General features: G+C 49.3%; 6 protein-coding genes across 6 annotated transcripts; 2 read left to right on the top strand and 4 right to left on the bottom strand.

Moving 5' to 3' along the window:
- Positions 1–644: 644 nt before the first annotated feature.
- Positions 645–1219, top strand: K444DRAFT_637039 (uncharacterized protein; the record flags this gene model as incomplete). Its single annotated transcript, XM_024884075.1, has 2 exons — positions 645–724; positions 808–1219. The coding sequence occupies 2 exons, from the start codon at positions 645–647 to the stop codon at positions 1217–1219; spliced, it is 492 nt and encodes a 163-aa protein (XP_024728694.1).
- A 647-nt stretch (positions 1220–1866) lies between these two features.
- Positions 1867–2939, top strand: K444DRAFT_545463 (DUF1746-domain-containing protein; the record flags this gene model as incomplete). The annotated part of the gene is made up of 2 exons (XM_024876137.1): positions 1867–2102; positions 2150–2939. 2 exons carry the CDS (start codon positions 1867–1869, stop codon positions 2937–2939), a joined length of 1026 nt encoding a protein of 341 aa, XP_024728693.1.
- Positions 2940–2983: 44 nt separating this feature from the next.
- Positions 2984–4400, bottom strand: K444DRAFT_241211 (18S rRNA biogenesis protein). Its single transcript, XM_024871298.1, has one exon. The coding sequence runs from the start codon at positions 4244–4246 to the stop codon at positions 3029–3031; it is 1218 nt and encodes a 405-aa protein (XP_024728692.1). The 5' UTR covers positions 4247–4400; the 3' UTR covers positions 2984–3028.
- Positions 4401–4433: 33 nt separating this feature from the next.
- K444DRAFT_602321 (uncharacterized protein) lies at positions 4434–4989 on the bottom strand (the record flags this gene model as incomplete). Its single annotated transcript, XM_024878721.1, has 1 exon — positions 4434–4989. A coding segment is annotated over exon 1 (297 nt), but the record flags the coding sequence as incomplete, so codon positions are not given.
- Positions 4894–7038, bottom strand: K444DRAFT_544595 (uncharacterized protein; the record flags this gene model as incomplete). The annotated part of the gene is made up of 5 exons (XM_024876065.1): positions 4894–5523; positions 5574–5798; positions 5849–6233; positions 6286–6775; positions 6840–7038. The coding sequence occupies 5 exons, from the start codon at positions 7036–7038 to the stop codon at positions 4894–4896; spliced, it is 1929 nt and encodes a 642-aa protein (XP_024728690.1).
- Positions 7039–7734: 696 nt separating this feature from the next.
- Positions 7735–14469, bottom strand: K444DRAFT_545901 (Sec63-domain-containing protein; the record flags this gene model as incomplete). The annotated part of the gene is made up of 2 exons (XM_024876181.1): positions 7735–8272; positions 8330–14469. The coding sequence occupies 2 exons, from the start codon at positions 14467–14469 to the stop codon at positions 7735–7737; spliced, it is 6678 nt and encodes a 2225-aa protein (XP_024728689.1).
- Between the last annotated feature and the right edge of the window lie 50 nt (positions 14470–14519).

The following is a 14519-nucleotide window of genomic DNA, read 5'->3' as shown; positions in this document are numbered from 1 at the left end:
GTACTCGATACAATTCCTTTTTCATCTCGCATTCTTCCAGTGGGAACGTCCGGACCTCACTTCATCAATTATCCTCCATACCTTCTCTCAAGAACCCCGGCAGACAATTGCACCATTGAGATCCCCGAATTGAGACGGGCACATCTCATAATTTGTCGTGCTACTCGCACCCCTGCTGGTGCTGGTGCCCCCATGATCAAGTTTGACACCAGGCTTAGAGGCAGAGTCAAACTACGAGTTGGTTGGTGATATCCGACTTAGCAAATTAGGCATTTGCACTTGACTTCCGAAATCTTGAGCTCTCCGTTAGCTCGGTTAATTCAAGTCAAGATCAGCATCATCAATCCTGCCCCTCCGTGGCCTTCAGATTACAGAGCCAATAAAAGACATTTCTTTATCAGTCTTGCGAAATTGTCGAGAGGGATTTTCCAGTTTCGCAGATCGGCAATAACAGCGAGGCTGATTTCCTGAATTGCCTCATTCCTTTACGTGAATACCAAGCGTTGTAGGATATCTAGTTGCGAGTCACACAAATACAACACTCTTGTTTGTTTAAATTGAAGCCTCAAATTTCGTTCTCTATTATTATTAATTCAGATTGAGCTTCACTAAAACCGTTTTCATATTATCGACCATATTCAAACATGCAATTCAAACCATTCCTCGCCATCGCTGGCCTCCTAGCATCTCTGGCAGCTGCCAATCCTAACCCTCAACCCCCAGAGTAAGTTCATCGGTATGTTTTCTCTTCAGGGTCCTATGCGGCACACACAATTACAAGAGAATCCAGTTACTAACAACTAACAGACAGACCACAGCCGCTGTCCAAGCCTTGGAATCCTACGTCGAAATGGTGGCAACTCAGGCGGATTTCTTGTCCATCCTTTCCTCCATCTCCACCGACACGGCTGCTCTCGCCAGTGTTACAGATTTCGAGGCATCGGTTTCCAGGCAGCTGAGAGCAGGCCAAACCGTGGGTTCCAACTGCCTCGACGAGTTGCCGAGCGGAATTCGGCCGTTCTTTGTTAGTGTTGTCAGTCAAGAGTACGCGATCTTGGCTAGCAATGGGTTCACGAGTCTCGCGAACCAGTTACATGCTACTGCCACCAGTGCCACTCTTAATACTGCACCCGAGGGAGACTGGTGGGCTGAAGCACGCTGGTGCTGTTGCTGTTGGACTTGTGGGTGCCGTGATGGCTTTGTAATGTTTCAGTGGTAAAGAGGTTGTAGTTTGGGTTTGACATGCATTTTGAAGCAAAGGAACAAAAGATGGAACTTAGGTTGAAAATGAGTATCAACGAACTCAAGTCCTTGGCATGTTGGAACATGGTGCTTTGCAAGCCACAAGTTGAACCTGGTTACGAGATAACGTTGATAAGAAGAATAAAACAAATATTGAAGATGCAATGTGAAATTATTGAATTTCAGAACTTTTACCGTGTCTTCAATTTTGAGAGCAAAACTCTTTTCGGTCTTCCCTTCGAAGCTCAAGCCTCAAGGGAGCTTTAAAGGGGCTTCCGAGTAGGTCGCAAATTGGGGTCCGAATCACTCACCAAATTATCCCTGTACAAGTTTGATGTATGATACTTGACGTATTGTTAATACACATGAAATAAGTTGAATTTGCCATTGCACAGAAATATATTTGGACGAAATTGATGCGGCCATGATCACGTGCGAGAGCTTCAAGCCAAGGCTGCGGCTGGCGTTACTCGTTAGTCTTGGAAGTTTACAGGCAATCAACAAGCGCAAGCTACCGACAAAAGCCGCATTTTAATGCCCGTCCATCTTCCATCTCTTCGTCAAGCCATGTGAAGCTTCACACCAAACACAGCTTCTAGTCGTCCCAATGATGCCCAAAGAGCTATGAACAATGACTCTTCGCCAACTGACCTGCCCAGGAGCGAGAACCCCACGAGCACGAGCGAGGCAGGACAAGCAGCAGATTCGGTAGAGTCTACGCAGAGACGACAGGATGAGGAAAGTCCGGCGGTCAAGAGAGCCCAGGCGCAGATGAAAAAGAAATTTGAGTTCATCACGAGTCTCACGAATAATCTCGATATCCTCATCTACGCTGAGCTGAGCTTAGTATATTACATGGAGTACATGCACCTATGCTTCACCAGTTGCCTATGCTAATGCATCACAGCTGCTCACTCTTCCGACTTCTTCTCCGCGTCCTCAATCAAATGATCTTCCTCACGCCAAAACCCAACTTTATACCGCCTGCGGCTCAACACCGACCCTACATCGGCGCCATCTTTGGTCCCAACCTCGTCTGTATACTCCTACATATCTTTACTGCGCGGTCCGAAGCTGGCGAGGTTATGCGGGGCTATCTCCATGGGGGCGTGATCGTCGATCTCATTGGGCAAAAAGGGCCAACGTCGAAAATACACTTAGTGTTACTGGATCTGCTGATTCTCGGGCTGCAGTGTTTTATGCTTGCAGTCCATGTGGAAAAAGAGAGGTTATCAGCTTTAATAGCAGCATACCTGTCGCCAGCTACATCAGCTACGGATCAACCACGAGCAACTGTAGCCTCAGCACAGGACCATGATGCGGAAGAACGAGGAATCATGAGAACTGGGGTTACGGCTAATGGGGATATGGAACTACAACCTATGACAGCACGAGGTGATGGACCCTCTACGATGGAAACCGAAGGGCAAGAGCGAAACGAAGAGCGGGAACGGCTCTTAGCTGAACCACCTCCGCGGGAAGACGACGAGGATCCTTTGGATACATTTTGGTCTGGAACGGCTATTTTGGCGGATTTCCATGTGATACACAATCTAAAGAAGCAGTGGGCGGATTATGGGAATGCAACTGAATCTGCTATTCAGACTATGGGTTTCAGTGCAGAGTTCGCTGCTGTTGCAGCGAATCGTCGTTTGAACGCTGCTAGTGCAAGGTTTCAGCAAAACCTGACCCCTTGAGGAAAAAAACACGCGTTGTATAATAGCTTCGAGACAAATGTCAATGATTCCCCAACTCTCTCACAACAATTTGGCTCGGATAACTTTGATTATGCTATCTTTCTGCCTACGTTCCCAACCGCAGAGCCTTTGACACTGACGATGATATCTCCACTTCCATCGTCTTCGGCATCTCTTAACCCCCAATTGCTTGCCCCGAACTTTTTGAGGTCCCGTCCCAGTCCTATTATGTCTTCTGTTCCTATCACATCTCTCCCTAACCTTAGTCTCCCGACATCTTCTGAGCCCAAAGCCATGAGAGTCAGGACTGTGGGTGCGCCGACTCTCGTCACACATCCTCCTTGAGAAATATTATCCAATAGCTGGTACGCACACTGCTTCCCTATATCTTCAGGCGTAACGCCACCTGAACTCGGAGCTGGCACATCAGCTGAGTATATCACACCCTCCGAGCTACTCTCAGCAATCAAACAGAGCCCAAACCCAATACCCGTCCTCTTCTTTGCCTTGGGATCTGACTTATCCCCCCTCGACACCAACGGAGCTTGATCATACTGCGCAGCAACATGCACATCACTGACCAGCGGGTTCAGCACTCCCCTTGCAGCATGTATCATTCTTGCATTCCCACTCGCCGCTACCCCCGTACAATAAGCCACGCCTCGTATCCTCTTGACCCTCCCAGGACTCCTGTTCAAATGCAAGGTTTTCGGTAACCTGACCTGGCTCCCAAACCTCAATTCTACTACGCCTCCTCCACCCTTTCCACTAGGACCCGCGCAAGATCTCTGCAGTACCCTCAGCTCCAATTTACTCCCCATGATCCCAAATTGCTCGTACAGCGGTAATATTGCCGTGCGAATAGTATCCACGCACACATCCCCAGTCTCGGTCGCGCTCGTAATGACGCCTTCCCCTTCGAACCTCACATTGACCGGCCCCTTCGAAAATGGCGCCAACATACACAGCGGCAGCAAAAACCAGCTCACGCCCCTCCTACACGTCTCCGGCAGTGCGCATCTCACGACGTCTCCACTCCCACCAGTAACCGCTCCTCCCGTTATCAATCCCGGCATATATGTCAATGTCGTGCCTGTGTATGATATCTGCATGACCGAGCCATTTGTGATACTGTCTAAGAGGCGCAGGAAAGAGATTTCGTGCGGTGTTAGACCAGGATTCGTAGTCGATGAGGAGCGGATTTGGGAGATGTGGATAGGCTTTCCGGTAAGTGTTGAGAGAACGAGACGCTGGGCGAGCGATTTATGGGTTGTGAAGCGCAAGAATTCTGGGGCTGGTGTAGCCATTGTGATTTTCGTGGAGAGTGAGTTGCGTAGTGGGGATGGATTGGATGAAGGCTGAACTTTTTTGATCCGGCAGAAAATGCCCGGCTCACCGCCTCTCGGAAAATCTGGTGAGCAAATGTACTGTACTTGAATCTCGAGGTCAACTCGTTCGTTCCCTTCATTCATTTCACGTGTTTTTCAGTGTGGAGGGAATAGTTTGAGGCGCTTTTATTGCCTAGCGTAAAGAGGAACTGCCAATACCAATCAGACTGATAACGAGCGTTCATGCAGACGATCAAAGCAGACCAATTCTTCTCCTTCTGCCTGTCTCGTTCCTCCACCCCGTGGCGCAATTTTAGAAAGTCGAGAGTCGAAATTTTTACAATATGTGAACCAACCATGTCATGCCAAGCAGCTCCGAAACCAGGTGAAAGATTCCAGCGCATAGTGTTACATTCGGAATCGCAAAGCAGAATCGCAGTGCGAATGCAGAAAGTTTTGCTCATTTGCTTGCTGCCTTGAAGTGAATGCTTCAAAGGATGAGCAATGACTAGCAAAATTAGTGCAGTGATTCATCAATCGACCATCCCTAACGATGTATCAACGGTATCTGTCGTATGATGGCGGGCTGGCGCAACCATCACAAAGTAATCGCAAAGATCAGGAAATTAGCTATTTAAGTAGAAGTTTCTACTGGGACTGGTTCTGGAATCGATTCCTGGGCAACTGTTAGCCTTATCTTCTCGTGGTTGTGATATAAGTGAAAATGGCATTACTTTCGAAGGCTCTTCAATTGATGGAGCAGGGGCGGTTTCGCCAACTGCTGGAATGTCCTTAGCCTCTGGGACTGACGACTCAGCTAGCGGAGCATCTTCTTGGGTTTTCTCCTCAGCCTTCTCCTCTGTGGGAGACTCTTTGTTGCCGTTTGTAGGCTCCGCTGGAGAAGCTTTGCCCTCCTCCGCGTCCGTCTTCGTCTCAGTGGGAGCTCCATTGGTATTTGCCGGAGCGGCAGCCGGAGTGCCCTGCTCGCTTGCGAGGAGCTTGTTCCACTTGTCGAGAAGACTTTGAGATCGAGGTTTGAAGCGGAAATCCTCTTCCTTGGGAATGGTGTTCAGTTTCAAGATAGCCTTGAGCACCTTGTTGATCTTTGTGGCTCTAATGATGCTGACCTCGAGATCTGCATAACCTTCGAGTTTGAGGACATATTCCGACATTTGCTTCATTTCTTCCTCCTTTGGATCCTGGTCTCTGGTCAATAGGCCTTTTTGAAGTTTATGTCGCAAGAACAGAATCTCTTTCTAAAAGGATGTCAACATGTGTCTCCGCCCCAGGCCTTATAATGACCTACCTCCTTCTTGGCTCGCTTCTCCTCAGCTGTCATTTCGGGTTCCTTTGGCACTACGACCTCAGGGGTCTCCGGTGCCTTGGGAGCGGACTTTTTGGTCTTGGGCTTCGTGGATTTGGTTGTAGAGTCCTTGGCGGATTTTGGGGTAGATGTACCATTTGGTGCCTTCGGTGTGGTATTCAATTTGATGCTAGTCCGAGGCTTCTTGACGGAGTCGCGCTGTGGGGTCTCAGCAAATTCAGGGTCTATTTGAGGTGTTGCAGAGGGGATCAACTTACATCTTCTGCTGTGATAGGGGGCTTGCGCTTCTTAGTTTTAGGCTCCTCAACTGCTGTCATGCCTGGCGCCTCTGAGTCCACTTCACCGGGTGCGTCGGCCATATCAATGTCCTCATCGTCCCCATCCTCAACGACCTTCGGTGTCTTCTTTTCCTTCTTCGCAGCTGCCTTCTTTGCCTTTTTCTCGGCTTTTGCTGCTTCCTTTGCTGCACGTTCAGCTTCGCGGGCCTCCATAAAACTCTTCAAAATATCCTTGAAGTAGTCTAAGTCGTGTTGTTCGGCAGCAAGTTGATGTGCAGCAGCCAAATCCTTTCTCATATTCGCCGAGACGTTCCCGACTTCATCAAAGTCCATATCAACTAGATCGTAGTTGGGGATCCAACCACTGATCAGTGGATCAGCATGAGGCACAAACAAGAGAGGATTCGACAACTTACAACTCGTTTGTGTGCAGGTACATGACAGGGAATGACCGATCCTTGACCTTGGGTCCGCCATCCTCGAAGTCATCACGATATTTGCCATCGGGTCTCGCAGCCGTGACTGGTCTTGTCTTGATCAGGGTGTTGGGGAGCATGCTCTCGTCACAGACGATTGCAGGCCACAATGGATACCCCTTCAATCTGACGTAGAAGTAATCGCCGGGCTTAGCGTCAGCATGGGTCAGCTTTGCCTTCGAGGCCTTCTTGTTCAGTTTCTTGCCCTTGTGCTCTGGAATCCCGCCTGACTTGCGACGAGCTTTGCCCTTGCCGGTCGAAGCTGGCGTGTCAGTGGTCGGTTCAGCAGATTCATCACCGGCTGGTGCTGCATCGCCATCATGCTTTGTACTGTCCGCCATATCGGTGTCTTCTTGTGGGGGTGCAGGTTTGTCTTGTGTGACGTCCTCAGGCCTGGTTTGTTTGTCGTTTGTCTCTTCTTGTTTTGTAGCTGAACGCGGAAAGAATTGAATCAGTAGATGAATAAAACGCGAACGTTTGATCGAGGGACTTACATTCAGTAGGTGCAGGCGCGTCGTTTGTTGTAGGTATCGCGACTTCCTTGGGTTCAGTAGCCACCTCGGGAGCACCATTGGGGACTGCCCCATTTGCATCCGCCCTCACTTCTGGATGTGCCATGGCATCAGAAACTGGTACAGGCTCTGCTGCAGGAGAGGGCACGACGGCAGCTTGTGGGTTTGCCTCTTCCGACATCTTTTGTCGCGCCGCAGACAAGGTGAACGGGCAGGGGTGGTGCACGAGTGAGGTTGCAGTGGACGCGACGAGATATTCTCAGGGTTTACAATCAGTTCCGAGTATGCTGATGCACAGATCGATGAACGCCTTGATGCGATGGCGGACAGGCGGAGGGAATGGGTAAGATGCGATGGAAATATGATGCTCAAAAGATTTCGTAGCGGAGCGAGCCAAAGCACCCACAGCCTAGCACCGTCATGTGACCAATGATCATCAACGGCACTACATAACAACAACGGGGGAAAGTGAACGTGAACGTATAAACTCACTGTTTTGATCCTCGTCTTTGACTTGACAAGGCCGACAGTTGCGTGTCAACTAGGACAAATAAGTGAATGAAAAATAAAAAGATAATGGGCAAGATTGAGGTCAACATAAGACACCAACTGGTGATCCCAACAACCACATTCTGACGGTGACACTGAAAAATAGCCCTCTTCCGCCGGCGCCAATCATGACTCACCTATGAACTGTGCGCCGCCGCCCCAACACCACTGGCGGCCAAGCAAAAGAAACCATTGGACGATGCTCATCTCAAGCAGTCCCCGAGGGTATGTTGAAATGATAAAACCCGCGATCTGTCCAAATAAACTTTTCCTTCATTCCAGTCTACTATACAACACAGTTCTTTTGTGGGAAAGCGACAATGATATCTTACTCCTCGTCTTCTTCATCATCTTCATCTTCATCCATCCCCTCTGCAACATTGACTGTGAAGCTCGGATCTTGATCAACTCCAACGTAGCTGTCACTCATCAGGAACAATTTCAACTCGTGCTCTCCAGGGGTTGGCACAGTGTACTCGAGGCGCAAATTCAAGGCCCTTCCAATAGTGATCCGCTTGATCGCAAGGAGTGTCTTTGAGCTCTCCTCACCCACAACCAGCCACCAATTTTCCATCTTGTTCTTCACAGGGTAGAAAGGTGCATGAACAGTAGAGTCCAAATCGACTGACTCTTCATCCTCGTCAACCTCTCTAGTAATTTTGACCTTGATGTACGCTGGAGCTCCAGCTGTGATTTCGTCCGGATCCTCAACTTCGAAATCGAGCTCGATATTGGGATATTTCGAGTTTGTAAAATTTGCTGCCTGAACCAGCTGATTTTGCGACAACCCCAGATGTTTGATGAGTGTAGTGTAATTAGGGTTCTCGGGGTCCATCGCATCCATGAATTCAAATATATCCTTGATCCTGTGATGAGTTTCATAATTAGCATCTAGAGACTTGCAGGGCGTTGAGCATACATACCCAGATTCATTGGCGGCCTTAATGACTTCAGGCGTGAAGTGAGGAATTTGCTTCAGAGGACTGTCACGATCCCACATAGCCTGCACAACCATCTGCGACATTTCCATGGCATTCATCGCATTGATGTGGCCATCAGAAGACAGAACATCGACAGTGGCACTGAGCAAGCCGAGAACCTTGGTCAATATAATCTCCTGGTCCTTTGCGAGATCGATAGGCAACTGCATCCTGGAGAAATGTGCTTGAAGGAGAACAAACGCCTTGAAATGCGGGGAGTCGTAGCTAGGCTGTGCCATCTTGACAGGAACTCTGTCATAGATTCGTCGGAGTAAGCTATCCTCGTGTCTTCTGATCTGGATCGACTCAAATTCTGTGGCCGATGTAACAATCTCGAGGATGCCCTTGAGCTTCGTCCTAGCGCTCAATGACAACAAGAACGTTTGCATGGTAATGTATGAAATGTTGTAGTACGCAGCAATCATAGCAGCATTTAGCGGTGTCACTGTATCTTCTTCCTCGTCTACGTCGATGATCTTGAATTCGGCGAGATCCTTCAGCGTGATTTCCACGAGCTCTGACAAATGGGCACTGAGACCGTCGTGAGAGGTATCTATGAGACTGTAGTAGCTAGGATTTGCGAGAAGGCGACGATAGAAGTATGTGAACGTAGTCCAATTAATGGCATCGTCGGCAGACTCAATCATCTTCGTGCTGATCTCGGAAACGAAAGCATCGTGCAGATAGACCTGGAGATGACTCTCTATTGGCAAGGCCTCGTTCAAAAATTTCTTGTAATACTCGCGCTTTACAGCGGGTACCATCAGCACTCCTCTGCCAAGTTTGTCTTCAAGTGGGCGCGATGCTTTGCCGAACATTTGGAGAACCTCACTCAATGGGTAATCTACATATCGGTGCTCTCGGCCCTCATAGTATTGGGTACCCATAACAATGACCAAGTGTGCTGTGCAATCTAGCTCCCAGCAGACATCACGAGAAGCGACTAGGGCTTGGATAGCCCCCTGTTCATAAAGATGCTTCACGATTCGTTTGTCGTTGGTGCTCAGAGCTTCATGATAGTAACCGATTCCATGAGATATAGCCTCAGCTAAAGCTTCTTCCTGAATTCGTTCCAGGATCGGCATCATTTCTTCGACATTGGCGTGCAGGAATCGGTCTTCATCATCGCTGGCCGCACAAGCTAGCAACAAGTCCCGCGTTGTGGCTCGAGCCTGCTTTCTGCTGGGGACGAAAACAATTGCAGGTGTATCCGGAGACATCTGAAGAATGGACAGGTAGGCCGGCTTCGCCATGGCAAGCATTAGTGATGGGAAGTGAGGAATTGTGAATGACTGTATGTGGAGCTCCAAGGGCACAGAGCGGGCATGCGGGCTGAAATTGTATATGTTGTGCTTCTTTGCATCGATCCACTCGCCAATATCTCGGGCATTAGATAGTGAGACACTAAGCCCGACGATTCGAAGAGGAAGTTGGGTCTGTGATCGGATGTAATGCATTCGAGAAACAATGATCTCATACACAAAACCAGATTGGCCACCAAGCATGTGCAACTCGTCAGCAATGAAGAGTTGAATGTTCTGGACGTTCTTTCGGCGTTGCCATTGTCGTGACAGAACGTCCCATTGGGCTGGAGTTGCGAGTATCAAGTCGCCTCGGTCGAGGAGTTTTAAGTCGGCCGTCGTTTCTCCCGTCAATTTAACGATTTCCTTGCCCCCACGGAGTTTTGCAAATCGACTCCGCCAATCTTGAAACCGGAGATCAACCAGCTCTTGGAATGGAGCGATGTATACTGCCCGATCAGCGTCTTGCTTCGACCAGTGGTGGAGCAAAGCAAATTCTGCGCATACAGTCTTTCCACTGCCGGTAGGTGCGCCAACAAATACATTCTCGTCGGTCGTAAATAGCGAATTGAATGTTTGGGTTTGTATTTTATTGAAGCGTTCCCACTTAGGATAGAGCGCTCGGTAGTCATCCGTCTTCAACGCAGCAACAGGCAAAGGTTGCAAATCAAGCACCGGAGTATGCGGCGGGAATTTCTCTGGGAGAATCAGCTTCTGGAACGAAACTGCAAGCTTCGTCTCTGAGTGCATCCATCTGTCCGAAGTAACCGTAACAAAATAGTTCGGTGGCATGGGTTCCGTAATGGGTACCGTGAACTCGACGATATGCTCATTCATCTCTGCTGTCGCAAAGTCTTTTCGAAGAACGAATTGGTCATGGAACAATATATCCTCTCCGTCACAGTCTTCGGCAAGAATCCAAAAGCTTTCCGCAGTTCCATGAATCTCCTCGTCCCATTCAAACTTCGGGGTAATTGTGAGCTCAATCCGCAACATGGACCTAGTCATGGGTTGAACCTGAGCCTGGACTTCGACTCTTGGGAACTTGGCAACGAGACTACACACGGTCTTACCGGCCTTGGGCATGCCAAGAAGCTCTCCCATTCTTGGCGGATCCAAGTCAAAATAGCTTGACCATGGTACATCAATCCTCTCTGCCTTCTGTATGATATCCCTCGGACACGACGGGAATTGACGCAACGGTGTCATGGTAGGCCACATTCGTTTTTCGGCCATTTTGCAAAGCTGCAACGCTGTCTTCGCAACTGAGGACCAGCCCTTCTTCAAGGTAATCTCAAATATGGCTCGGAGAATTCGTCCAGCCGATTGAGTGACATAGACCAGATCAGCCATCAAGGCAAGACCTTCGAGCTTGAGGCGTGATATGTAGGCTTGCAGGAGTACGTTGATTTTAGCGTGGGGCTCCTCAATGCTCTCCTTGACTGGGATAGGAACGCGGCCCAAAAGTTTGGCAAGTTCCAATTTCTCATCCTGGCGGACAGGGATATACTTGAACTCATCGCTCAGAGCAAATACTCGGAAGAGCTCAATTGGGGTGATTGACGGTTGGATATGGTGGTTGTAGGTCAGCATCGAACTATGGGTAATGTAGTAGTGGGATGCTATGCGTCCCAACTCCGTCGGCTGTAATTTGCCAGTCTTCTTGTCGTACTTGATGAGATTGGATTTCTCGAGTACCACAGCAGCAGAATGAATGAGATCGACACGCTTCTGCTCCAGAGAACTGTCCTCCTCGTAGTCGGCACCAACACTGTACAGACCTGGTGAACGCAGCATGCGAACAAAGAGATAAGTATAACCAAGCCATTCAACGCCGTCATCTCTGCTGCGGATATTACCAAGAACAACTTCGGCGTTTAGATTATCTGCAAGGCGACTAACGAACTGACTTTCGATGGGCAGTTGCTGATTGAGAAGTGAGAGGTAGTACTGCATTTCTGTCGCCGTGGTTATGATGATTCCCTCTCCATAGGTGTCGTACTGGGGACGACCAGCTCGGCCAAGCATTTGAAGAACATCTTGTGGGCTGAGCTCCACCCAACTACCTTTTTCGGGCGAGTAGACTTGGGTGCCTTTGATAATAACAGTATGGGCTGGCAGGTTCACACCCCATGCCAAAGTGGCAGTAGACACGAGTACTTGGATCAGACCATCGTTGAAAAGATCCTCAACTGAAGTTCGATCCGGTCTGCTCATTCCAGCGTGGTGGATGCCAAACCCGTACGGAAGCAAGTCCTTCAATTCTCGATCGTTCACGGACTCTGCCTCAGCATTGAGAGCTTCTCTGCTGCCGGCATCGCTTCTCAGAATTTGTCCAATGGTCTCCATTTCCAGAGCCTTGTCTCTGATATAACGTGCAGTCTTCGAAGTTTCTTTTCTGGAGTGGACGAAAATAATCATTTGATTCCGGTTCGTCCCAACATGCTCAAGGACTTTGGTATAAGTTATGTCATTCATGGTCTTTAGCTGCTTGATGGCCTTCTTCTCGGTAATGCCGATGAACTCCTGGCGAAGGGGACAAGGGCGGTATGAGCCATCGAAATGGAACATACCCGTTGCAGGGTCAACCCGGAGAAAGCTTGCAACATCGCGGTAATTGGGCAACGTGGCTGAGAGACCTACTAGGCGGACGGGATCGCCGGTCTGCTCCAGCTTTCTGATTGTCCGGCTGACGATACTTTCCAGCACCGGTCCACGGTCGTCATGCAGTAGATGAATCTCGTCGATGATGATAAGTCGCACCAGGTTCGTGTAGCTTAGATCTGTAGCTTTTCTGGTGATAACATCCCATTTCTCAGGTGTAGTCATAATGATCTGAGTGTCCGCAATTTGCTGCTTTGTGAGTTGTCGATCACCAGTCAATTCGGAAACTTGAATGCCATAGGGTTTCAGGCGGGCACCAAAATTGCCAACTTGTTCTTGAACCAATGCCTTCAAAGGAGCAATGTAGACAATCTTGAAAGCATCCAGGTTGATCTCTCCAGTTTCCGGATTGCGGTTCTTGCCAATTTCTCGAAGAATCGTGAGCATACCAACATTTGTCTTTCCACTGCCAGTCGGAGCACAAATCAGCATATTGCCATCGTCGTTGAAAGCTTGGGGAAAACATTTGGACTGGATCTTGTTCAGTTTGGTAGCGGAGCTGAAAGGGACACGAGCCCATTCCGGCATCTCTGTGACGGGAATATCTCGATCGCTAGGCTCATTGCGCTTCTTTGGGGGAGGAACGTGAATCTCTTCATAGCCTTTAAAGGTACGTTTAGTAGATCCCTGTGGAAGCGTGACTTTGGGATTCGTCATGAGATGGTTTCCCTGATCAAAAACAAGGTTCTCGAGATTGATGAGTTTCCGCGGCTGTAAGCCTCCGACAAGTGCCCCGTCGCCAGCATGCTCGGCTTTAGCACTGCCGTTCATGTATGAAGCTGGAACATCGATGTCCATCTTGATCTCAAGTTTCCGCTTCTTCGAACCATCGCCAGAAGGAGCTATTCCTCGAAGTTCATCCAGAATCCACCGCAGGCCTTCGGATGCAATTTCTCGCTCAACCACACCTTTAGCCTCCGCATCCTCAGCCCGAGCCAATTTCGTAAGCCAGACAACCTTATCTCGGTTGGCAATAAGCTTATGGACAAGTTCGTGATTTTCGTAATCAAAGAGTTCTGCTAGATCATTCTCGACTTCTCTCAGGGGTTTTTCCTCGCCCCCTTCTTCATCTGGTGCTCCGGATAGAGTCTTCAGAGCTTCTTGAGTCTTGACCTGTTGAGTGTGCGGATCCGAGTAAATAGAACCAATCTGTCGTTGAAGCCAGTAGGCGTCGATCTCGCGAGTAGGAATGAAACTCTTATCCTTGTTTTTACTGCTGCCACCATCGATTGGGGCAGAGTCTATGATCACTGCCTCATCTTCTGGAAGCTCCTCGGCCTCCTCCTCTCTGTCTTCCCCAGAACCACCAGCTGTTGCGACTTCCTCCAAACCTGGACGGTCTTCGATATCGCCTTCATCTTCAGACGATTCGTCGCGGACCTCGTTGACCATCTCTTGACCATCTTCATCTTCAGAGTTGTCATCGAAAACGACCGCCACACCCTGGCGATCATCTATCTCTGCTCCATCTTCCACGCCATTTTCTCCATCACCCATAACCTCGTCTTCGTCCTGAGCATCGTAATCGGTGATCTTTTTGCCGAGGTTCACCAGTTCATTGAACTGCTTAGGGTTCAAGGTTGTGCCTAAAAGGTCATCGATTTCCTTCTTCTTGTCCAAATCTTTCATGTCATCGTCCTTCAGATATTCCAGAACTGCATCCGCAGCGCTACGAACAATTTCGTGTGAAACGTCTCCTAAGTTATTGGCAACGGTCGTAAGAATCAGATCGTACGTGGCTCGTGTGGCAGAAGTTCTGGGTCGGTATACAATGCCCTCCACCAATGCATCTGCTGCCGACAGAATTCCAGTCCCTCGAAGTTGTGCTGGCTCGCCGCGCTTTCGTTTGCGCTGCTCCCGCTCCAGAACATCCTGACCTTCCTGGAGGCCTCCTCGCTCGACATCTGGCAGCCCTGAGGCCTTCTTCTTTTGCTTGGGGATGTTGTCACGAGCATTTCGAGAGCCCATGTCCCTAATGCTCAACCGCCCCGCAAGTGATTCCGGGTCTCCTGTGACCTCATCGTTGCGCCGTGTAACAAATCGACGGTCCGCCTGGAGGACCAGGTTGGACATCGCCGAGTACTTGTACTGAGAGACATCGCGCTGTTGGTCCGTCATCTTGGTGGTTGTGTGAGCGTTTAAGAGAGACAGCGGATTCGAGATCAGGT

This window comes from Hyaloscypha bicolor (genome assembly GCF_002865645.1).
Source record: "Hyaloscypha bicolor E unplaced genomic scaffold K444scaffold_182, whole genome shotgun sequence".
Taxonomy (NCBI): domain Eukaryota; kingdom Fungi; phylum Ascomycota; class Leotiomycetes; order Helotiales; family Hyaloscyphaceae; genus Hyaloscypha; species Hyaloscypha bicolor.
The sequence above is the reverse complement of the archived record's forward strand: the minus strand, read 5'-3'. Positions and strand labels throughout refer to the sequence as shown.